We start from the raw sequence: 25035 nt of genomic DNA on the forward strand, positions 1-25035 counted from the left end.
GCACTGTCAGAGGGTCAGTACTGAGGGAGTGCTGCACTGTCAGAGGGTCAGTACTGAGGGAGTTCTGAACTGTCAGAGGATCAGTACTGAGGGAGTGCCGCACTGTCAGAGGGTCAGTACTGAGGGAGTGCTGCACTGTCAGAGGGTCAGTACCGAGGGAGTGCCGCACTGTCAGAGGGTCAGTACTGAGGGAGTGCCGCACTGTCAGAGGGTCAGTACTGAGGGAGTGCTGCACTGTCAGAGGGTCAGTACTGAGGGAGTGCCGCACTGACAGAGGGTCAGTGCTGAGGGAGTGCTGCACTGTCAGAGGGTCAGTACTGAGGGAGTGCCGCACTGTCAGAGGGTCAGTACTGAGGGAGAGCCGCACTGTCACCATCCACCTTGTTCGCAGTGAGGTGGTGCTGCGTACAGATGCCACATTTACCCACGTAGACAATCCATCGGATGTGAACCGTTTCGTACATTTATTCATACAGTGATTGTGCCTCCCACACATCATCATAATATTTAGAGCTATCATTGGGAAAGAAACTGCAGTCTGAACACAGCAACACCCTCACCTGTCAGCCTGCATTCTTTCCAGTGAGCATGCAAACGGGATCAAAGCTGCCCGGTTGTTCCTGCTTATTCTGTTTGCTCCCTAAACCTGAAAGAAATTGAAATTTTGGGAAGCTGGGATTGATAGATTTGTGTGGGAAAGCTTGTTTAGGTTACAGAACCGGAGTCGGCAGACGGAGTTGAGATTCGGGTTAACGATGATCTGATTGAATGACAGAACACGCTTGTGGGGCTGAATGGCCCACCTCAGAGGAGGTGCCGAGATGTTGGTGTGGGGCTGGGTTATGAATGTCACCTTGCAGATGTCACACCTTCGTTTCCCAGTCCGCCTGATATTATTTTCTGTTCAGTCTCATTGGCTCATTTCCAGCTCACGACCTTCCCAGACAAATCTCACCCCCTCCGCTCCCTTCCTCACCCCTAACATCCAGTCTTGTTGTGACACTGGCCAGAATAGATTGGGTAATTTGTGCCTGTCAACCAAACCTGGGAGTGACGCAATTGATTTTAGACATATTCTGTTTTATGTAAACTCTTCTTCACTCAGTGCATTTCGAAAGAATGCTCCTCCAGTGGTCAAGGCTGTCGTTCACGGGTAAATCAGTCCTGTGTCACCCCCGGCCTATTTTTTTATTAAGTGACACCAATATTCACTCCTTGAAATAAATACATTAAAAACCTGGCTATTGCTGAAAAGAGAGACGTGTTGTCGAAGCTTTTCGCATTGTACTCATCACGACCAACACAAGAATGCCAAATTTCAAACGATCGCAGCAGTTTATACTCAGGAAGAAAGTTCACAGTTGCTTCCGCCATGGCAATGCCTCGGCCAATCAGAGTCAACAAATACATCAAGCTATAGCGATGTTGGACACCTTGCGTAACCTCTCTCTCTCGCTCAGAAGCCACGCCGCCAGTTTCGCAATTTTTAAAAACACAAGTGAACCTCGCCATCGGGAATTCGCCCAGTGGAGGTGGAGAACCGCGGAAGCCCCGGAGAATGCCAGGTAAGGCCCACTAATGATATGCCAACAGCATTTGCTGTATGTGCGGAGTGGGACACATTGACTCCACTGTTGAGGCGACGGAGAATGTTGACTTGGCGTGAAACTGTCGGCCGCCACGTTTTTGGAGTCAAACCCGGTTCTCCGCCCAATTTTGTTTCCCAATTCCGGCATCAGCTGACGGAAAGCCCGGCCAATGTTTTTCAAGGTAATAGTGACTAATTGTCCTCCACATGGCTCCTGGTGCAGAGTTTTGGGAAAGAGCATATCAGGGCTTAATTTTCAAGGAAAGATCACAGTTCAGAGAAACAAGGGGTGGGATTGTCCGACCCCCATGCCGGGTGGGAGAATCGCCAGGGGTCGGTGTGAATCCCGCCCCCGCCGTCCTCCCAATTCTCCCATCCCCCCAAAAATTGATCCGGCATGAGCCGCGCCGCCAGTCTTGGAGAATGGCGGGGTCCGGCGCGACTCCATGGGCCCCGGGGCCGCCCGGATTCTCCGGCCCGCGATGGGCCAAACTCCCGCCCGTTCTGTGCCGGTCCCGCCGGCGTTAATTAAAGTAGCTCCTTACCGGCGGGACCTGGCAGTGCGGACGTGCTCCGGGGTTCTTGGGGGGTCGTGGGGGGATCTGGCCCCGGGAGGTGCCCCCATGGTGGCCTGGCCCACGGTCGGGGCCTACTGATCCACGGGTGGGCCTGTGCAGTGGGGGCACTCTATTGTTCCGCACCGGAGGCCGTGGTCTTCCGCCATTCCCGGTGCGGAAGTGATTCCCTCTGTGCCAAGCCCCTTCCCCGTGGGCCGGCGCGGCGCAAACCACTCCGGGGCCAGCCTAGCCCCTGAAGGTGCGGAGGATTCCGCACCTTTAGGGCGGCCCGACGCCGGAGTGGTTCCCGCCGCTCCGTCCCGCCGAGAGCCCCCGCCTCGCCGGGTAGGGGAGAATCCCGGCCCTGAAGATTTGCCTCTGGGAGTGTTGAAGATGTAAATTTTCACAATGATGAGGAAAGGGAGGACTCAACTTTTTCTAGTTTGGTAGCTTGTGAAAGTGGAGCACAGCCTCTGGGACAATGGCGACATTTATATTTACACCAAAGCATAGAGCCAGCAGTATCCGAGTGTCTCTGTCCTGCCACAAGTGACCATCACTAAGTTCCTGTGAAAGATGCACATGATGGAATACTCTCCGCTTGTCTGGATGAGTGCAGCTCCAACAACACTCAAGAAGCTCAACACCATCCAGGACAAAGCAGCCCTGCTTGATTGGCACCCCATCCACAAACATTCACTCCCTCCACCACCGCCGCACAGTGGCAGCCGTGTGCACCATCTACAAGATGCACTGCAGCAACTCACCAAGGTTCCTCAGGCAGCACCTTCCAAACCCACGACCATCTAGAAGGACAAGAGCAGCAGATACCTGGGAACCCCACCACCTGGAGGTTTCCCTCCAAGAGTCTTATTTGCCCCATGAAATGGTTGAGCAAGCCAGTCAGCTGAAGGGCAATTACAGACTGGCAACAAATGCCATCCTTGCCAGCGATGCTCACATCCGATGAAAGAAAAAAGAAAAAAAATACATCAACTGCGGTTCAAGAAGGCAGCTCACCGCCACCTTCTCAAGGGGCAATTAGGGACGGGCAATAAATGTTGGGCCTGGCCTTGCCCAAATCCTGGAAATGAATTAAAGTAAAATGTATTTTTTGGTGTTAATCCACTCTGTGGACACTTGCTGCATGTGACAGGGATCGGCAACAGGCCCGAGGCAATCAGCGAGTGTCAGAGCTCCCGTCAGCAACACATTGTAGATAGGAACAGACCATTCAGCCCCTCAAACCTGTCGGCCATTTTGTCTCCGTCTCTCTCTACATTGTTAGAAGCAGGAACACAATCCAGTTCACAGAGCTTTGGTTGCAAAACCTGGCACCTTGCGCACTATTAATAGGATGCCGCCATTATTCTTGAACATAACCTCATGTCTGTACACACATTTTCTGCCATGTTTCCATGGTGATGAGCCCACAGGCGGTCTCATGTGCAAATTAAATAAGAAACCCTCCTAGGAGTGATTAACTTTGGTTATTAGGGACGTGATAGTGCAGCATAGCGGGAGAAATCTCTCTTAACCTGTGGAGCCTGGCCGTGAATTAAAGGCAGGCACTTCGAATAAAGGTCTGAATAGCTGCGAATGGATTTAAAAGCCCAGTAAACCATTTGTGACAGCAGCAACAATAACCCCAACTATGAAACCATCAAAATTGATTGCATTGCTGATTGCTCGCTTGGACGCTTTATTTTATAAATTTGAGGATTGCATGACCCTTTCTAATAATGTTTAGGATTGCCCCTAGGACTTCCTTGTTCCTATCTCCATAACCCAAATCCTCCAAGGTTCTTTATTCTTTCATTGGATGTGGGCGTCGCTGACATGGCTACCATATCTTTCCATCCCTAATTACCCTGGAACTGAGTGCCTTGCTCGGGGCAGTTAAGAGTTCTAGAACAGAGAACATTACAGCGCAGTACAGGCCCTTCGGCCCTCGATGTTGCACCGACCTGTGAAACCACTCTAAAGCCCATCTACACTATTCCCTTATCGTCCATATGTCTATCCAATGACCATTCGAATGCCCTTAGTGTTGGCGAGTCCACTACTGTTGCAGGCAGGGCATTCCACGCCCTTACTACTCTCGGAGTAAAGAACCTACCTCTGACATCTGTCCTATATCTATCTCCCCTCAATTTAAAGCTATGTCCCCTCGTGCTAGACATCACCATCCGAGGAAAAAGTCTCTCACTGTCCACCCTATCCAATCCTCTGATCATCTTGTCTGCCGCAATTAAGTCAGCTCTTAACCTTCTTCTCTCTAACGAAAACAGCCTCAGGTCCCTCAGCCTTTCCTCATAAGATCTTCCCCCCATCCACGTTACCAAGGGACAGACAGGGTAAGGATGGCAGATTTCCAGGGATATGGGTGAACCCGATGGAATTCTTGGTAGCTGTCATGGTCACCATTACTGAGACTTATTTTATAATCAAAGTTAAATTTCACCAGATGCCATGGTGGGATTTGAACCTGTGTTCCACAGGGCATTAACCAATGCTAGCTGCGAGTCCAGTGTTATTACCACTACACCGCCGTCTCCCCAGATCGCTATGCGTCTCCAGTTCTGGCGTCTTCCGCAGTCTCTATCTTAATCGCTCCACCATTGGACGTGGCTTCAGCTGTTGGACCCCAAGCTCTGGAAGTACCTCCCTAAAGCTCTCTGACCTTCTCTGCTCTTTAAGATTCAGTTTAAAACTTACCTCGTTGGTCAAACCTTTGCTCATCTGTTCAATATCTCTTTCTTACAATGTAATTACAAAGTGGCACGATAGCATCATTTAAGATGCATCTAGACAGATATATGAACGGGCGGGGAACAGAGGGATACAGATCCTTAGAAAATAGGCAACAGGTTTAGATAAAGGATCTGGATCAGCGCAGGCTTGGAGGGCCGAAGGGCCTGTTCCTGTGCTGTAATTTTCTTGTTCTTTACTTATCACGATGCCATGAAACTATTGTCAATTGTCGTAAAAACCCATCAGGTTCACTAATGTCCTTTAGGGAAGGAAATCTGCCGTCCTTACCCGGTCTGGCCTACATGTGACTCCAGACCCACAGCAATGTGGTTGTCTCTAACTGTCCTCGCAAGGATGGGCAACGCATCTTGGCCCAGCCAGCGACGCCCACATCCCACGCACAAATTTTTAAAAATTACTTATAGTATGGGTTTAGTTCAGTTGGCTGGACGGCTGGTTTGTGATGCGGAGCGAGGCGAACAGCGAGGGTTCAATTCCCCGCACTGGCTTGAGATTATTCATGAAAAGCCTTCTCAACCTTGACCCTTGCCTGAGGTGTGGTGACCCTCTGGTTAAATCACCACCGGTCAGCTCTCCCCCTCACCTTTCTAGCATGGAAACAGGCCATTCAGCCTGACACGTCTATGCTAGTGCTCTCCCACCCTATCAATATAGCCTTCTAGCTTAGGTTTAACAACCTTCCCTGAAATACATTTATACTATTCACCTCAACCAATCCCTGTGGGAGTGAGTTCCACATTTTCACCACTCTCTCTGGGCAAAGAAGTTTCTCCTGAATTCCATCTTAGATTGATTTATTTTACATTTCAGACTTCCCAACAAATGGAAACATCTTCTCTATGTCGACCCTGTTGAACCTTTTGAGAATTTTAAAGACCTCTATTTGGTGATCCCTCAGATTTCTGTTCTCACAAAGTTGTGTTCAATCTTTTCTGAGGAGGACAGCGACTCAGTCACATGTGAATCTTTTTTATGTAGTGTCTCCAGTTCCTCCATATCATTTTTGTAACCCCAAGAGTGGTTATCCAAGGCACTGTTTCAAGTTAATATTAATTTCCGTGCTTCCCAATTCTATCCTTCCAGAAATGAATTCCAGTGGCACATCTGGGCCGGGATTCTCCCGCAATCGGCAGGCAGGCCGTACCGGCGCCAAAGAGTGGCATGAACCACTCAGGCGTCGGGCCGCCGGAAGGTGCGGAATCTTCCGCACTTACGGGAGCTAGGCCGACGTGGAGTGGTTGGCACTGTGCCAACCGGCGCCGAAGGGCCTCTGCTGGCCGGCGCAAGTTGGCGCATGCGCAGGAGCGCCAGCGTGTTCTGGCGCATGCGCAGAAAATCTGGCGTGATTCCTGCACATGCGCAGGGGGTTTCTTCTCTGCGCCGACCATTGCGGAGCCTTACACAGGCCGGCGCGGAGGGAAAGAGTGCCCTCATGGCACAGGCCCATCCGCAGATTGGTGGGCCCCGATCGCGGGCCAGGCCACCGTGGGGCCCCCCCCCGGGGCCGGATCCCCCGCGCCCCCCCCCCCCCCCCGAGGACTCCGCTAGCCGCCCTCCAAGCCAGGTCCCGTCGGGATGGACCATGTCCATTTCACGGCGGTGGGACTGGCCGGAAACGGGCGGCCGCTCGGCCCATCAAGGCCCGGAGAAACGCCGCGGGGGCCGCTGCCAACGGCCCCGGACTGGCACGGCGCGATCCCCGCCCCCGCTCAAAACCGGTCTCGGAGAATTCGGCAGCCGGCGTCGGAGCGGCGGGACGGGATTCATGCCGCCCCCCGGTGATTCTCCGACCCGGGCGGGGGGGGGGGGGGTTAATCCCGCCCTTGTTATTTAATTTTGGCTTTGGTCACAGCTGATTGAGGAAGATTAAAGAGGTGTGAATTGTGTCAAGCCAGGACAGTTGGTAGGATTTCGCAGGCCAGATGGTGGGGGATGAATGTAATGCGACATGAATCCCAGGTCCCGGTTGAGGCCGCACTCATGTGTGCGGAACTTGGCTATAAGTTTCTGCTCGGCGATTCTGCGTTGTCGCGGGTCCTGAAGGCCGCCTTGGAGAACGCTTACCCGGAGATCAGAGGCTGATCCTAAGATTGCGAAATCCTACCAACTGTCCTGGCTTGAGACAATTCACACCTCTTTAATTTGTGATTACCCCTCTCTCCAGTCGGGAAACCGCCGGGCATCGGCCAAACAGAGAATCCCGCCCCAGAAGGGACCCCAGTTGGGCCCAATAGCCTTTTTCCTAGCTGTACGTTCTCTGTTATTCTCCTCGGGTTTTTCCCAATAGTGCTCGATCTTTAATTCCTGGAAACTCTAGGACAACCCTGGAGGGTCGACTACACCATTGCAAAGATAGAAGAAGTATCTTTAAGGGAGTCGATTCAGCACCACAGTCCGACACTGATCTACATTTGCATTTGTTCCCCAGATTCACAGTTAAGGTGCTAATGCAAAGGGTGTTGAGATATTCATCGTTAGCTCAAACTGAGAGAGAAGATTTCAGTTCGAGGTGATGAATTTCAAAGGACACCATTTCTCAAGACAGATGCTTTTGCGCTCAGTGAATTGCATGTTAGAAGTCCTGAGATGTACATAGAATGTGGCGCATGGAGACAGGTCATTCCACCCATCCAGTGTGTACCGACGTTAATCCTCCACGAGTTCCTCCCGTCCTTCCTTCCTCACTTCATCCCCGTCAGCATAACACTCTATACCCATCCCCCTCATATCCTTGTCTAGTTTCCCCTTCTCTCCATCCACACTATCCACTTCCACCACTCCCTGTGGGAGTGAGATCCACATTCTCCCCACTCTCTGGGTGAAGATGTTTCTCCTGTGCAGGTTAGGTGGATTGGCCATGTTAAATTGTCCCTTAGTGTCCAAAGGTGTGCAGGTTAGGTGGATTGGCCATGATAAATTGTCCCTTAGTGTCCAAAGATGTGCAGGTTAGGTGGATTGGCCATGATAAATTGTCCCTTAGTGTCCAAAGATGTGCAGGTTAGGTGGATTGGCCATGATAAATTGCCCTTAGTGTCCAAAGATGTGCAGGTTAGGTGGATTGGCCATGCTAAATTGTCCCTTAGTGTCCAAAGATGTGCAGGTTAGGTGGATTGGCCATGATAAATTGCCCTTAGTGTCCAAAGATGTGCAGGTTAGGTGGATTGGCCATGATAAATTGTCCCTTAGTGTCCAAAGATGTGCAGGTTAGGTGGATTGGCCATGATAAATTGCCCTTAGTGTCCAAAGATGTGCAGGTTAGGTGGATTGGCCATGTTAAATTGTCCCTTAGTGTCCAAAGATGTACAGGTTAGGTGGATTGGTCATGTTAAATTGTCCCTTAGTGTCCAAAGATGTACAGGTTAGGTGGATTGGCCATGTTAAATTGTCCCTTAGTGTCCAAAGATGTACAGGTTAGGTGGATTGGTCATGATAAATTGCCCTTAGTGTCCAAAGATGTGCAGGTTAGGTGGATTGGCCATGATAAATTGCCCTTAGTGTCCAAAGATGTGCAGGTTAGGTGGATTGGCCATGTTAAATTGTCCCTTAGTGTCCAAAGATGTACAGGTTAGGTGGATTGGTCATGTTAAATTGTCCCTTAGTGTCCAAAGATGTGCAGGTTAGGTGGATTGGCCATGTTAAATTGTCCCATAGTGTCCAAAGACCCAAACCCCCTGCCTGCCTTCCCCTCTGTAGCAGCCACCTCCAAAATATTTAACATGAATAAATATGGGGTGGCACAGTGGTTAGCACTGCAATCTCACAGCAGCAGGGACTGGGTTCAATTCCGGCCTTGGGTGACTGTGTGGAGTCTGCACGTTCTCCCAGTGTCTGCGTGGGTTTCCTCCAGGTGCTCCGGTTTCCTCCCACAGTCCAAAGATGTGCAGGTTAGGTGGGTTGGCCATGATAAATTGTCCCTTAGTGTCCAAAGTTTTGCACGTTAGGTGGATTGGCCATGATAAATTGTCCCTTAGTGACCAAAGATGTACAGGTTAGGTGGATTAGCCATGATAAATTGTCCCTTAGTGTCCAAAGATGTGCAGGTTGGGTGGATTGGCCATGTTAAATTGTCCCTCAGTGTCCAAAGATGTACAGGTTAGGTGGATTGGTCATGATAAATTGCCCCTTAGTGTCCAAAGATATACAGGTTAGGTGGATTGGCCATGATAAATTGTCCCTTAGTGTCCAAAGATGTGCAGGTTAGGTGGGGTTACAGGAATAGAGTGGAGGAGTGGGCCGAGGTAAGGTGCTGTTTCAAAGGTTCGGTGCAGACTCGATGGGCCGAATGTCATCCTTCTGCACTGTAGGAATTCTATGGATTAAAGGGCACTTTGCAAGCCCATACCTTTGACCTTTGGCCTGTCAACTAACTGAATTAATTGGTCATGCAATGATTCCCACCGATGCCTTTTTAATGTGGTCATGTGGCCACACATTTGTTTAGACAATCTCATTTTGCAGCCTGGTGATGTGTTCAAACCCTGTGTCGTTCATTCACAGGGTGACCGATAGCTTATCAGTGACGTTTTAAGTTTCACAAACTTTGTTTAAGTGCAGAGTTATTAATGTGTAATGTAGTCATGAAGAGCAGAACCACAAATTTATTTGAACTTACATGAAAACCCTGACGCCCTCTGTTTCCCACCACCGCCACCTCCCCCTCTTACCTCCCCCCCACTACCTCCCCCCACACCCCCTCCCCCCCCCCCCCCCAACCCCCCCGCCAACACACACACAGCAGCCTCCCAAAACTGATGTTTCAAAGTCCGTTCCTGCCCAGACGATCTTTGCACTGGCTAGCCTGGAAACGGTCTGGAATGGAAATTCTGGGCAAAAGTCCACATTTGTTTTGGATTCTTTGTTGTGTTGCATTTATATTGCAAAGGGGGGGGGGGGGGAACAGGAGAACAGCAAAATGGCTGGCCCAGGGCGATCATTAGACGAAACATGGTGCCTTTCTATGCACCACTAGAGAACAAGGGAGCGATGGATGAGGCCATGAAAACCCGGTAAAATGGTGCATACCTTCGCAAGTGGCAATTGCTCGCAACGACCATGGGAATTTAGGATAATATTTTCACTCCATATCCGCGCGTACCAGAATATAACTCCCTCAACGCCAACAACACCAGAGGCAACAATAACACGCTGTAACATCCTCCCCTCAGATATCAAACCTATCTGTACTGTCATGTGAGAGTACCTTTAAGAACTGGATGTTTAAGCAATGTACCTTTAAGAAAACAGTGATGTCATAGAGTGGGTGGGGCTCAGTTCAGTTCAGCCATTTGTGAAGTTTCAGTTTAAAAGTGCCTGGCTGGTTAAGCTGAGAGCAGCTTCAAAGTGCCTGGCTGGTTTTGCTGAGAGCAGCTTCAAAGTGCCTGGCTGGTTTTGCTGAGAGCAGCTTCAAAGTGCCTGGCTGGTTTTGCTGAGAGCAGTTTAAAAGTAGAAAGCCAGTTTGAGACTGCAGCTTGAGAAGTTCTGGTTTGCTGTGAGCTGCTTGAAGGGAGAAAGCCAGGTTTGAGAAAGCAGCGTGGGTGTGTCTGTGGGTTTCCAGAGAGCTGCAGGAAGAAAGCAAGGTGCTGGAGCTGAAGTCACCCAAGCTAATATATCTCTGCCATAAAACAAAAAATATATATTAACTGTGACTGGTGTGTTACTGTTTTGAAGGTTTGAAGCCTTTTGGAAGTTTGAAGGAACATTTTAAGGAATTATTTACTGTTGCAATATTTTCTGAGTTATCTTTGAAGTAAGGGGTGTTAAGAGATCCAATGTTTATTTAAGATGTTAAGTTGAGTTCATGGAATAAACAGTGTTTTGTGTTTAAAAACCCACGTGTCTATAATTGTAATCCCACACCTAGGGAACAAGCCGTGTGCTCCGAAAAGCAACAAATACATTAAAGGAAGAGGTTGGTTGAACTCCATGATACATTTTGGGGTTCTGAAAAGCCTCGCCTATAACAGTACCCTTGTAGGAGGCAATCACGGATTCTTTAACCCCACCCTGACAAAAAAATGTTTGAAAACAAAGAAAATTCACGAGAACCCCAGTCCTAAAAGTGCATTTTACACAGACCACAAGGTGCAACAGAACCCTAACCGCAGCACAGTACAGAACAATCATCATTCCACGTATTCATACAGAGAGGACCAGCAAACATACGGAGCAGAGGGTCTCAGGAGAGAAAGAACCAGGGCACAGTCATAGACCCATGATCCTCCAGCGCATGCCTCTCACTCTTAGCCAAAGAAGAGATAAGGCTGCTCATTCGGACGAAGGAACATCCCGACCATAAGAAGGGCAATAGGATACCAACAACGGTACAGGACCCGACCCACTTAAGGGTCAGTAAACCAAAGATACTCAAAACACATCAAGACTCAGCATCACAGGATGTCCCAATACGTGCCTTCGAGAATGGGCGTCGTAAACATCAGGGGATACCAGCCACAGTACTGGGCCTGGCCTAATCCAACACATTCTTATCCATAGGAGTCAGAATACCCAGCCCATACCCAGACTTAGCACCCAGACGTAACATCTGTCCTGGTCCACTCACGTTGATGCAACAATCAGGAAAGTCTACTTCCGACGGAAGCTAAAGAAATTTGGCATGTCTGCATCGACTCTCACAAACGTCTAATGATGTGCCATAGAGAACATCCTATCCGGCTGCATCACAGCCTGGTATGGCAACTGCTCGGCCCAAGATCGCAAGAAACTGCAGACTGTGGTGAACTCAGCCCAACGCATCACACAAGCTTGCCACCTCCACATTGATTCTGTATACACCTCCCACTGCCTCAGGAAGGCAGACAGCATTATCAGAGACACCTCCCACCCAGGCATTGCCTTCTTCCAGACCCGTCCATCAGGCAGAAGGTACAGAAGTCTGAAGACTCGCACATTCAGACATAGGAACAGCTTCTTCCCCACAGCTACAAGACTCCTCAACGACTCCCCCTCGGACTGATCTATTCCCTGTAAGAACACTATTCACGACGCCCTTTGCTGCTCTTGCTCATGTATTTGCTTTGTTTGGCCCCTTGTTCCGCACTGTAACCAATCGCTGTTTGTCGATGTACCATTTGTCAATGTTCTCTGTTGATTATTCTCTTGTCCACTATGTGCCTACTGTGTACGTTCCCTCGGCCGCAGAAAAATACTTTTCTCTGTACTTCGGTACATGTGACAATAAATCAAATCAAATAAAATAAAATCAGCTGGCCCCGCTCTTCGCTAACCGCACCCAGGGCAGCGCACCAGCCCCACACACATTAGGAAAATAACATCAACCTCAACCAGGGAGACCCCAGTGCCGGAGAAAAAAAAAGCGTCAATACACCTATTAATTGGGTGTCTTTGGAGGGGCCGATTCCCTCCCCACCCCCTCTCGATATGATATGGGAAACTCCCGCAGCTCAACAGACTGAAACAGGACCCATAATGGCATGCTGCCTTCCCATATGAAGAGAAGAAAGTCCTCCCGGGGAGGAACACCTTAATTAACCAAGGAACGTTGGACATAGACTAGCACTGTGTGTTATTGCAAGAAGGATAGTAGGGGACAGAGCAGGGCTGCCTCAACAGAGACCAAAACATTTCCTCCCCATGAATCTGAAACGGCCAGCCTTCAAATTGAGATTGCGAAAAGTATGGCAGTCAATTGTCAAATTCAGTCAGGAACTCGCCCCCCCCCCCCCCCCCACTCCTCACAAGAGACCAGGCTCAGAAACACTCCTTTGTCCTCCTCCTGCTCCCCAAGTCCATCAGGATAAACGACACACCATGCAGCAGGATTTCCAAGGGCGGAAAGCGAGCTCTCACTGGGGCAATTCCTCTCTCAAATACAAGATTCTCTTCTCCACTTCCAACCATTCTCTCAATGATACTACCCAATTCACCAAAGTGAGCAGCAAGAACCTGCACCTCGGAGCTGAGACCGTCGTCCAGACCATCGTTCACAATGGCAGCCATCGTTCCGATGCCGACAACACTGCCGAGGCGTAGGCCCCACTCACCAGCCACACCAACTCTGCAAGCTGGGCCCCACACCAGCCACCTCCAACCACCTCAATCAAACGGGGATTTACCTCAGCGCTTCATCACTAAACTCCGACCAGAATCATCCAGGGACATTTACAAGACAAAAGAAAGAGAAATATGGGATGTGCACTGGAATAAAATAAAGGATTAAAAGACAAGTAGAGCCAGAGCTCACAAAATCGCGACCACTTTCGCGCTCACATCATGTGACCCCCACCATCCAGAGAATTTTAATTTTGGACAATGCTCCACTAATAGTCTTCTTTGAAAGAATGCCTGGGAGCTTTCATCCCCACTGGATTACAGACAGGGCCTCGGGTTAACATCTCATCCACAAGGTGTCACCTCCGTCAGTGCAGCTTGCCCTCAGCACCATTAATCCTTCTGTGGAAACGCACCAATTCATCACTATCTTGCTGTTGAATGTTTGGCCAGGAAGGATAATCCTGCGTGGGTTTACCTGTCCTCTTTCCCCAGCTCTCAAGCTCCCCCAGCCCCCTCTCATGGCTCTTATGCGAGACCGATGAAATAATCCATGGACGATGAGGATCAATGTTCATTCCAGCCCCCTGAGGCTCAATAGCAGTGGTGCCTGTCTCTGGTTGGCCCGCAGATTTAAAATCGATGGGTTCTGCCTCAATTTTAGATCAGGAAGCCCGTAAGATCAGGAAGATCTGCATCAAAAGGAAAGGCTGCACCTGGGGCCTCTGCCCAACGTCCAATCAGTGACTTGGCAAAATGTGACAAACCTAACCCAACACTCCTCCTGCCCTTTGGACAGACTCCATGTGGCCCATCCTTGCACACCTCAGTGGAGACTGGTACCTCAGGATAGTGGCACTGCCTGGTGCCAATGCAGACCTTGCCGCTGATATGCTGCATTTGTGCTTATGCCAGGGAGCCTCACCCCTATGGCACTGTGCATCCTAAATTTGGGCACATGCCTTGGCAGGTATTTCCTGTTGCATGAGGTGGGCGACCTGGTTCACGGCAGAGGTTAGAATTACCGACTGTTGCGGCACTACATTGGGAAAATTAAGGAACAGTGCCGGAATGGGAAAAGGCACTTTTATCACAACATAGCTCGTACTTTGGCTCACGCTCCATAGCGATATCGTGAAGACCGAGCAGAGGTGTTCTTTCCAGTGTCTGAGCCAATACTTATCCCTCAATAAAACAGATCATTTGGTCACCAACCTCATTACTCTTTGCGGGAGCTTGCTGTGCACAAATTGGCCGCTACAATTCCCACATTACAACATTAACTACACTTCAAAAAAAAGTAATCTAATGGGCAGCAAAGCATTTTGGAGCTCATGAAAGGTGCTACTTAAATGCAAGGAGTACATTCTCAGGATATTAGAAAAACATTGGCCATGCTAAATTGCCTCTTAGTGTCCAAAGATGTGCAGGTTAGGTGGATTGGCCGTGATAAATTGTTCCTTAGTGTCCAAAGATGTACAGGTTAGGTGGATTGGCCGTGATAAATTGTCCCTTACTGTCCAAAGATGTGCAGGTTAGGTGGATTGGCCGTGCTAAATTGTCTCTTAGTGTCCAAAGATGTGCAGGTTAGGTGGATTGGCCATGATAAATTGTCCCTTAGTGTTCAAAGATGTGCAGGTTAGGTGGATTGGCCATGTTAAATTGTCCCTTAGTGTCCAAAGATGTACAGGTTAGGTGGACTGGCCATGCTAAATTGTCCCTTAGTGTCCAAAGATCTGCAGGTTAGGTGGATTGGCCGTGTTAAATTGCCCCTTAGTGTCCAAAGATGTACAGGTTAGGTGGATTGGCCATGTTAAATTGTCCCTTAGTGTCCAAAGATGTGCAGGTTAGGTGGACTGGCCATGATAAATTGTCCCTTAGTGTTCAAAGATGTGCAGGTTAGGTGGATTGGCCATGATAAATTGTCCCTTAGTGTGCAAAGATGTGCAGGTTAGGTGGATTGGCCGAGATAAATTGTCCCTTAGTGTCCAAAGATGTGCAGGTTAGGTGGACTGGCCATGATAAATTGTCCCTTTAGTGTCCAAAGATGTGCAGGTTAGGTGGGGCTATGGGGATGGGGTTTGGGAATGGGCCTGGGTGGCCGCTCTGTCAGAGGGTTGATGCAATTTCGAGGGGCTGAATGGCCTCTTTCTGCACTGTTGGGATTCTATGAATCTATGAAATGAAGGGATATGGGGAGCAGGCGGGAAAGTGGAGTTGAGATGATCGAAGGTGAGCCATGATCGTATTGAGGGGCTGAATGGTCCACTGCTGCTCCTATTTCGTGCATTCTAATATGCTTTCCGAACACTTGTTTATCAGTTGTAAAAGATATTGGCAGATGCTGGGACTAACATTCTGAGTTTGTGCCTCTGATGTGATTGGAAATTATAGCTATTTACCATGGCGATGCAGGTGTGAACAGCAGGTGCCAGAACTGGTTGGTATTCCTGGGCATGGCTCCCTGGCCAGCTTGGCCAGGAAATGACTCTGCCACTTCCGAGTCATTCCCTGGCCAGCTTGGCCAGGAAATGACTCTGCCACTTCCGAGTCTGCATACCCCGGGTGCCAGCTCTGGCCCAACGGGTAGCACTCTCGCTGTTGAGGCAGAAGGTTCATGTTAGACTCCAGAGACCTGAGCACAAATTCCAGGCCGACTCCAGCGCAGTACTGAGGGAGCGCCGCACTGTCAGAGGGTCAGTACTGAGGGTGTGCTGCACTGTCAGAGGGTCAGGACTGTGGGAGTGCCGCACTGTCAGAGGGTCAGTACTGAGGGAGTGCCGCACTGTCAGAGGGTCAGTACTGAGGGAGTGCTGCACTGTCAGAGGGTCAGTACTGAGGGAGTGCCGCACTGTCAGAGGGTCAGTACTGAGGGAGTGCCGCACTGTCAGAGGGTCAGTACTGAGGGAGTGCCGCACTGTCAGAGGGTCAGTACTGAGGGAGTGCCGCACTGTCAGAGGGTCAGTACTGAGGGAGTGCCGCACTGTCAGAGGGTCAGTACTGAGGGAGTGCCGCACTGTCAGAGGGTCAGTACTGAGGGAGTGCCGCACTGTCAGAGGGTCAGTACTGAGGGACTGCTGCACTGTCAGAGGGTCAGTACTGAGGGAGTGCAGCACTGTCAGAGGGTCAGTACTGAGGGAGTGCCGCACTGTCAGAGGGTCAGTACTGAGGGAATGCCGCACTGTCAGAGTGTCAGTACTGAGGGAGTGCTGCACTGTCAGAGGGTCAGTACTGAGGGAGTGCTGCACTGTCAGAGGGTCAGTACTGAGGGAGTGCTGCACTGTCAGAGGGTCAGTACTGAGGGAGTGCTGCACTGTCAGAGGGTCAGTACTGAGGGAGCTCCGCACTGTCAGAGAGTCAGTACTGAGGGCGTGCCGCACTGTCAGAGGGTCAGTACTGAGGGTGTGCTGCACTGTCAGAGGGTCAGTACTGAGGGAGAGCTGCACTGTCAGAGGGTCAGTACTGAGGGAGTGCCGCACTGTCAGAGGGTCAGTACTGAGGGCGCACTGTCAGAGGGTCAGTACTGAGGGAGTGCCGCACTGTCAGAGGGTCAGTACTGAGGGAGTGCCGCGCTGTCAGAGGGTCAGTACTGAGGGAGTGCTGCACTGTCAGAGGGTCAGTACTGAGGGAGTGCCGCACTGTCAGAGGGTCAGTACTGAGGGAGTGCCGCACTGTCAGAGGGTCAGTACTGAGGGCGCACTGTCAGAGGGTCAGTACTGAGGGAGTGCCGCACTGTCAGAGGGTCAGTACTGAGGGAGTGCCGCGCTGTCAGAGGGTCAGTACTGAGGGAGTGCTGCACTGTCAGAGGGTCAGTACTGAGGGAGTGCCGCACTGTCAGAGGGTCAGTACTGAGGGAGTGCTGCACTGTCAGAGGGTCAGTACTGAGGGAGTGCTGCACTGTGAGAGGGTCAGTACTGAGGGAGCGCCGCACTGTCAGAGGGTCAGTACTGAGGGAGTGCCGCACTGTCAGAGGGTCAGTACTGAGGGAGTGCTGCACTGTCAGAGGGTCAGTACTGAGGGAGTGCCGCACTGTCAGAGGGTCAGTACTGAGGGAGTGCTTCACTGTCAGAGGGTCAGTACTGTGGGAGTGCAGCACTGTCAGAGGGTCAGTACTGAGAGAGTGCTGCACTGTCAGAGGGTCAGAACTGAGGGAGTGCCGCACTGTCAGAGGGTCAGTACTGAGGGAGTGCCGCACTGTCAGAGGGTCAGTACTGAGGGAGTGCCGCACTGTCAGAGGGTCAGTACTGAGGGAGTGCAGCACTGTCAGAGGGTCAGTACTGAGAGAGTGCTGCACTGTCAGAGGGTCAGTACTGAGGGAGTGCCGCACTGTCAGAGAGTCAGTACTGAGGGAGTGCTGCACTGTCAGAGGGTCAGTACTGAGGGAGCGCTGCACTGTCAGAGGGTCAGTACTGAGGGAGTGCTGCACTGTCAGAGGGTCAGTACTGAGGGAGTGCCGCACTGTCAGAGGGTCAGTACTGAGGGAGTGCCGCACTGTCAGAGAGTCAGTACTGAGGGAGTGCTGCACTGTCAGAGGGTCAGTACTGAGGGAGTGCCGCACTGTCAGAGGGTCAGTACTGAGGGAGTGCCGCACTGTCAGAGAGTCAGTACTGAGGGAGTGCTGCACTGTCAGAGGGTCAGTACTGAGGGAGAGCCGCACTGTCAGAGGGTCAGTATTGTGGGAGTGCCGCACTGTCAGAGGGTCAGTACTGAGGGAGTGCTGCACTGTCAGAGGGTCAGTACTGAGTGAGTGCTGCACTGTCAGAGGGTCAGTACTGAGGGAGTGCCGCACTGTCAGAGGGTCAGTACTGAGGGAGTGCTGCACTGTCAGAGGGTCAGTACTGAGGGAGTGCTGCACTGTCAGAGGGTCAGTACTGAGGGAGTGCTGCACTGTCAGAGGGTCAGTACTGAGGGAGTGCCGCACTGTCAGAGGGTCAGTACTGAGGGAGTGCCGCACTGTCAGAGGGTCAGTACTGAGGGAGTGCTGCACTGTCAGAGGGTCAGTACTGAGGGAGTGCCGCACTGTCAGAGGGTCAGTACTGAGGGAGTGCTGCACTGTCAGAGGGTCAGTACTGAGGGAGTGCTGCACTGTCAGCGATGCGCCTTTAAGCTGAGTTATTAAACCAAGACCCCAGCTGCTCTGAGGTGAACCCAAAAGATCTCGACACGCTACTTTAAAGAATCATTGTGGAGTTCTCCCCAATGTCCTCTCTTATATTTACCCCCCAACCAAAATCACAAAATAAAAGGACTATCTGGTCATTATCAGAATTCTGTTCGCAAAATTGGCTGTTGTGTTTCCAACTTTATCTCATTGCCTGTAGAGCACTTTGGTCCATCCTGTGGTCATGAAAGGTGCTATAGAAATGCAAGCTTTTTCTTCCTTTTGTCATTGTTGCCGAGCACTCAGCGGCAACCACTTATGTTGTTTTTGATGGTCGGCCCATGATTACATTCATCATTTTAATTACTGATGCATCATAACCCATCAGAGGGGATAGGATTGAGGCAAGGGGCCTGTGGGTGGCTACCAGGAGGCGTCCCCCTGTACTGTTCCACAACAGGAAGTGTGTGGGGGAATTCTGGGACAGAAGAGGCTGCCATTTTGTGAAGTCGAGGCCTGGATTCCCATTCAAAGTTGAAGCCTCGTAAAATGCACAAATAGATCTTACACTTGAGAACTTTTAGACACTTGGACGGTTACATTAAATCTAATGAGGGAACACATCTGCAGTAATGGAATGCTGGCCAAAGAGGTGAAGTATTAGATGTTAAGTTGAAGTGGCACTTAACAGCTGGCATCATCTACAGGAGATGTGAATTGGACATTGGCAGCGTAAATGCAAAATTCAATCAACATTAATTTGCATTTATATAGCGACTTTAATGGAGTAAATGGGCCAAAATGTTATCGGGCAAAATTTGAGATTCTACAGCAGGTTTGCAAAAGCTCAGTCGAAGAGCTTGGTTTTAAGGAGCGTCTTAAAGGAGAAGAGAGAGGTGGAGAGGTTGAGGGAGGGAAGTCCAAAGTTTAACTACTAGACAGCTGAAGGCACGGCCACCAATGGTGGACTGTATCGAAGGAAGGATGTACTGGCCTTGGAAAGGGTCCAGACGAAGAAAGATCCCTGGAATGAAGAGCTTGAGGAACGTTTGAGGACTCTGTGTCTGTACTTGTTGGAGTTTCTAAGGATGAGTGGGGATCTTATTGAAACTTACAGGATACTGCGAGGCCTGGATAGAGTGGACGTGGAGAGGATGTTTCCACTTGTAGGAAAAACTAGAACCAGAGGACACAATCTCAGACTGAAGGGACGATCCTTTAAATCAGAGATGAGGAGGAATTTCTTCAGCCAGAGGGTGGTGAATCTGTGGAACTCTTTGCCGCAGAAGGCTGTGGAGGCCAAATCACTGAGTGTCTTTAAGACAGAGATAGATAGGTTCTTGATTAATAAGGGGATCAGGGGTTATGGGGAGAAGGCAGGAGAATGGGGATGAGAAAATATCAGCCATGATTGAATGGCGGGGCAGACTCGATGGGCCGAGTGGCCTAATTCTGCTGCCATAAGACCATAAGACATAGGAGCAGAATTAGGCCACTCGGCCCATCGAGTCTGCTCCGCCATTCAATCATGGCTGATATTTTTCTCATCCCCATTCTCCTGCCATCTGCCACTCTGTCTTTTGGTCTTATGGATTGACCTGAAGGATTGCTCAACAGGACAGGATTAGGGGAGGGCAGAGATCTCGGAGGGTTGTGAGGCTGGAGGAGATTACAGAGCTGGGGTCGGGGGATGCAGGCATGGAGGGATTTGAAAAGAAGGAGGAGAATTTTTAAATCGAAGCCCTGCTGGACAGGGGGTGATGGGTGAATGGGACTTGCAAGTTTGGGCACAGATGGAAGAGTTTTGAATGAGCTGAAGTTTACCAAGGGGGAACATTCCTTGTTTAAGCTTACCTGAAAGAGACAAAGAGGTAGGGTGCACCTGGGCAGCGGCTGAGTACAGGTAGGAACCACTCGACAGCTCACCTTACACCCTGCCCACTTCCACCGAAGCAGAAAATTGGACGGAGTGTAAAAGGAGCTGGCGAGATTGTCAGCTCCGAGTTTGCGTTAGCATCCACAACAGGTATGGCTCAGTGACTTGCAAGGAACAAATTCCCTGATTTAAGGCCGATGTTCTCGAATGTTGTTGTGGATTTTTATTTTGGTTTTCACACTGAGTCAGGAGGTGTAACAGACTAAATAGCACCACCATAACTGGAATTCTGTGCAGTCCCGCAAGGCAGGACCATCTCCCACCTCAACTACCCATTGCTACTTGACTCCCTGGGCGGGATTCTCCGAGCCCCGCGCTGGGCCGGAGAATCGGCGCAACCGCGCCACGCCGCCCCGACGCCGGCACGCGATTCTCCGAGGAGCGGAGAATCGGCATCATTTGCACCGCCGTGTTTTGCGCGGCGCCAGTCGCTGGCCGCTGTCTGCGGTGGGGCAGCCGATTCTCCGGCCCGGATGGGCCGAGCGGCCGCACGGAAACGGCAGGGTCCACCGGCGTCGTTCACCCCTGGTCGCAGCCGGCGGGGACTCTGCCAGAAGGGTCGGGGGCGGCCGGTGGGGCGGGGAAAAGCGCTCCTTCACCGGGAGGGGCCTCCGATGGGGTCTGGCCCGTGATCGGGGCCCACCGATCGGCGGGCTGGCCTCTCCAGCCCCGGCCCTACTTTATTACGCGGCCGGCTGCTGAACACCTACGCCATGTTGCGTCGAGGCCGGCGCGTTGAGGAAGTCCCCCCCCCGCGTTTGTGGGTCGGCGCGGCCCAACTGCGCATGCGCGGGTCGGCGCGGCGCCCAGTTGGTACCGGGAAGGGAGGCTGGAGCGGCGCGAACCACTCCATCGGTAGTGCCCACGCCCGCTTCGCGCTGTCTTGAAACGCGACGGCGTTCACGACGGCGCGTACACTCTGCCTCCATTTAGGAGAATCCTGCCCCCTATTTAAAAGGGGCGGGGAATTTCTTTTGCCAGACCAAGCCCCACCTTTAATGCACCCAGTGAAATCTGATGCAGAAAAACCACCAGAGACAATTAAATCATGGCACTCGCTGGGAGGGCTGATCGCTGAGATAGAAAGACCAACTTCAGCCCCGACTGATCACCTTCAACCTGATGAACATTTGATCCCCGCCGCCCCCACCCCCCCAACCCCACACCCATCCCACTCACACAAAAGCCGCCACACAAGATCAATCTTAATTACACCCCCCCCCCCACCCCCCCGAGCACGGAAACAGGCTCTCGTCACTTTAATTCCTAATCAATAGAATCTCTCATTGCAAATCAAACTGTGCGTTATGGGCATGGGGGTGGGGGGGGTGGGGGGGAATGGAGAGGGTATTTTATGAAACGCCCAGCACTGAGTCACACAGCCCCCAAACTGCGCTGGCCAGCCAATTCGGGTGTCATGTGAAAGATTAATGCCGGAAAACAAAATCCATGATAACGAAAGATTTTGAAGCTGACTTTCATTCGGTCCGAGGAGATTAGTCCTCAGGAGCTGAGTGTTTCAGAGTGGCTCATTCATACGATATAGAATAAGTAGAATCTATTCGGGGTCAGCGGATGATCTGTTGTGCGCTCTGATTAGTGGCCGAGGCTGACTTTTAATCACATAAAGCTTCGTTAACTCTTCAAACCTCGAGAGTTCTTTGTTAACCCCCTCTCTGCCAACTTCTTTCTGCTTATTCCCTTTTTGCTTATCCACCCTTTGCTTATCGGGCAGCACGGTAGCATAGTGGTTAGCACTGCTGCTTCACAGCTCCAGTGTCCCAGGTTCGATTCCCGGCTTGGGTCACTGTCTGTGCGGAGTCTGCACATCCTCCCCGTGTGTGCGTGGGTTTCCTCTGGGTGCTCCGGTTTCCTCCCACAGTCCAAAGATGTGCAGGTCAGGTGGATTGGCCATGATAAATTGCCCTTAGTGTCCAAAATTGCCCTTAGTGTTGGGTAGGGTTACTGGGTTATGGGGATCGGGTGGAGGTGTTGACCTTGGGTAGGGTGCTCTTTCCAAGAGCCGGTGCAGACTCGATGGGCCGAATGGCCTCCTTCTGCTCTGTAAATTCTATGCAAAAAAAAAAAAACCTGTACGATCTTTCTTTGCAACCCCTGGGGTGTTGGGCATTATTCCACTGCTCTGGAATGCAAAATAAAATATCGAAGTAGACTGCCGCAGAGGGATATCTAATATCCCATTGGTGAAGTACTTATTTTCTCTTCTATGAGGAAATGAAATGAAATGAAAATTGCTTATTGTCACAAGTAGGCTTCAAGTGAAGTTACTGTGAAAAGCCCCTAGTCGCCACATTCCAGCGCGTGTTCGGGGAGGCTGGTACGGGAATTAAACTGTGCTGCTGGTCTGCCTTGGTCTGCTTTAGAAGCCAGCGATTTAGCCCAGTGTGCTAAACCAGCCCCTGGTTTAGAAGACTAGCAAGGCAGTGGAGAACGGGGTGGGGAGGAGGGGAGGCTAACCAGATACTCTTTCACAGATGGGCAGAATGGCCTCCTTCAGTGCCCTCTCTAGTGGCAGTCACTAGTTCCCCAAAAGCAGGGGTGGTTTACCAGTCTAGTTACCACCATACTACCTGATCCTGCAATGATCTAATCCAGGCACCGTCCTTGGTTTCTGAGCCGGCCTTCATGGAATCAGACAGCCCTGGGAGGAGGTCATTCGGCCCATCGAGGCAATGCCAACCCTTTGAAAGAGCTAGCTGATTATTCACCCTCCCTCCCAAATGGTTCCGAAACACACAGAGGCAAACTTCATGCGAACACAGGGGCAGCATGGTAGCACAGTAGTTAGCACAATTGCTTCACAGCGCCAGGGTCCCAGGTTCAATTCCGGCTTGGGTCACTGTCTGTGCGGAGTCTGCACATCCTCCCCGTGTCTGCGTGGGTTTCCTCCGGGTGCTCCGGTTTCCTCCCACAGTCCAAAGATGTGCAGGTTAGGTGGATTGGCCATGATAAATTGCCCTTAGTGTCCAAAATTGCCCTTAGTGTTGGGTGGTGTGACTGGGTTATGGGGATAGGGTGGGGGTGTGGGTTATGGGGATAGGGTGGGGGTGTGGACCTTGGGTAGGGTGCTCTTTCCAAGAGCCGGTGCAGACTCGATGGGCCGAATGGCCTCCTTCTGCACTGTAAATTCTATGATTCACTTCAGATCCAAACTACGAGATTTTTACACTGGACATCACACAAATAAAAAGGTCGCATTTGCTCAATTTACCCCCAAAGCTGCTGTCCACGGCTCCCCTTAATCTTCAATGATCATTCTCAGCCCCGGAGAGATTTTTCGGACAAACCTAGTTAAAGATTCTCACAGGGTGGTACAGACAGTGGTAGGATTCTGTCAGGCAAATTCTTTGACAAAGTTGCTGTCAGACACGGTGAGCAGAGTTGGAAAGGGTTGTCGAAAATGGACAAAACAGGTGTGTGAGGTCGGTCTGCTCTTCAAATGCAGAGTTGGTTCAGCACCCCTGCCCCACCAAAACACGCAGAACCCAAACAAGGCTCAACTCACTAACCTCGTACTCTGGAACAACAGCCGCACTTTGCCAAAACCTTGCCGAACCAATGCTGGCACGCACAGCCCGGCCGCTGCTGCCCACCCTTCATGCTGCCTGCTTGCCACTCATGCCAGCCTGCCGTGGGGATCGAAGCACCGTGGCCATATATGCGGAAAGAGCCAGCAGGGAGGGAGCACTTTTCTGTTTGATATTCCAGATCAGGCACAGCACACGGAGTAACGGTTTGCTTAGCTTGGAGGCGGGTGGAGACTGCCTTCACTCTCTCTCAATCTGAGGCTCTTCCAGCAGTCAAGGACCACCCCCTCCCCCGCTCTCTGCAGCACTGACTGCACATTCGGAGGCCTTGAGAAGGGTTGACAAGCTATCTGTGCAGCTGGGTAAAAGTCCAGAGTAATCTTCAGCCATTTCATGATGATAGTCGCCTCCGAGAGAACTCTACACCCCAACAGAGTGAGGCAGAATTCCGAGACCTGTGTTTGTGTGAGCCAGCAATCTGTGTGAACTAGTCTAAAAATGGAAACTGTGTTAAGCAGATGCAACTTAACCTGTTGAGAGGGAGGTTTTCCTGAGACCCTGCTTATTTTTTAACAGCCTGACCTGAACCATTCCCTCTCACAGCCTCCCTTTTTTTTTTGTCTCCATGCCTCTGTAACCCAGAACATCACATTTCACTGACATTGCTTCACGTCAAACTTGAGGGAAGTTGAAAGGCACATCTCTCTTTTTCTTTATCCCCCATGCGAATGTTGTTGTGGAGGCCACAGGTTTTTATTTTGGCTTTCATGTTGAATCAGAAAGAATGGAAGAGTGCGAAAGGCCCATCCACATTGGGAAAAGATCCCATTTAATCGCATTTTAATTGAAAAAAGCACCAGACTTGTTTGGCTACATTGTTCAGGCCACTGAACTGGACAAACACAAATGTATCGTGTATTCTGCCCTTGCATTAACATGTGTTTACCCAGTGCCTGAACTTGGGGTTATAACAGCACAAACCCTGGGCAGATTTAGTGTTGAAGATTGGTGAATTTTAATTGTAAGCGATTTACGCTCAACACCGCTTATATTTGCATTGTTCATGATCATTCGCTCTGGTTCAAGATTCGAATCGTCCAGATTGGCTCCTCAAAAAGTGGCCATTGGAAATTCTGCCAATTGAGCCCAAGCTTGCACAGCCTGGCTGCTTTCACACTTGGCGGGTGAGCTGCTGGGCCAGGCAGCCTTCATGTTTCACAGTGTGTGTTTCACGCTGGATGGCGTTAATTGCTCAGCCCGCGTGTAATTGCGTTCTGGGGACGACCGTTACCAGAAGCGTGTTTTGCGCCTACTTTCCAGGCGCGTAGGGAAGCACGGTGGTGCAGTGGTTAGCCCTGCTGCCTCACGGTGCCAAGGTCCCAGGTTTGATCCCGGCTCTGGGTCACTGCCCGTGTGGAGTTTGTACATTCTCCCCGTGTCTGCGTGGGTTTCATCCCCACAACACAAAGATGTGCAGGTTAGGTGGATTGGCCGCGCTAAAT

General features: G+C 50.9%; 1 protein-coding gene across 4 annotated transcripts in view; it reads right to left on the minus strand.

Annotated features, from left to right (window-relative positions):
• The window catches only part of LOC140405356 (rho guanine nucleotide exchange factor 25-like), a 298640-nt gene extending 274855 nt beyond the window's left edge, over window positions 1-23785 (minus strand). For 2 of the 4 annotated variants that reach the window (XM_072493666.1, XM_072493667.1), the window contains exon 1: window positions 23516-23785. In XM_072493666.1, the coding sequence (XP_072349767.1) occupies window positions 23516-23606 (91 nt within the window). In that variant the 5' untranslated portion in view covers window positions 23607-23785. The remainder of the gene's footprint in view (window positions 1-23515) is intronic. The other 2 variants (XM_072493665.1, XM_072493664.1) reach the window with 1 other exon arrangement.
• Between the last annotated feature and the right edge of the window lie 1250 nt (window positions 23786-25035).

This window comes from Scyliorhinus torazame, chromosome X (genome assembly GCF_047496885.1).
Source record: "Scyliorhinus torazame isolate Kashiwa2021f chromosome X, sScyTor2.1, whole genome shotgun sequence".
In the NCBI taxonomy this organism is placed as follows: Eukaryota; Metazoa; Chordata; class Chondrichthyes; order Carcharhiniformes; family Scyliorhinidae; genus Scyliorhinus; species Scyliorhinus torazame.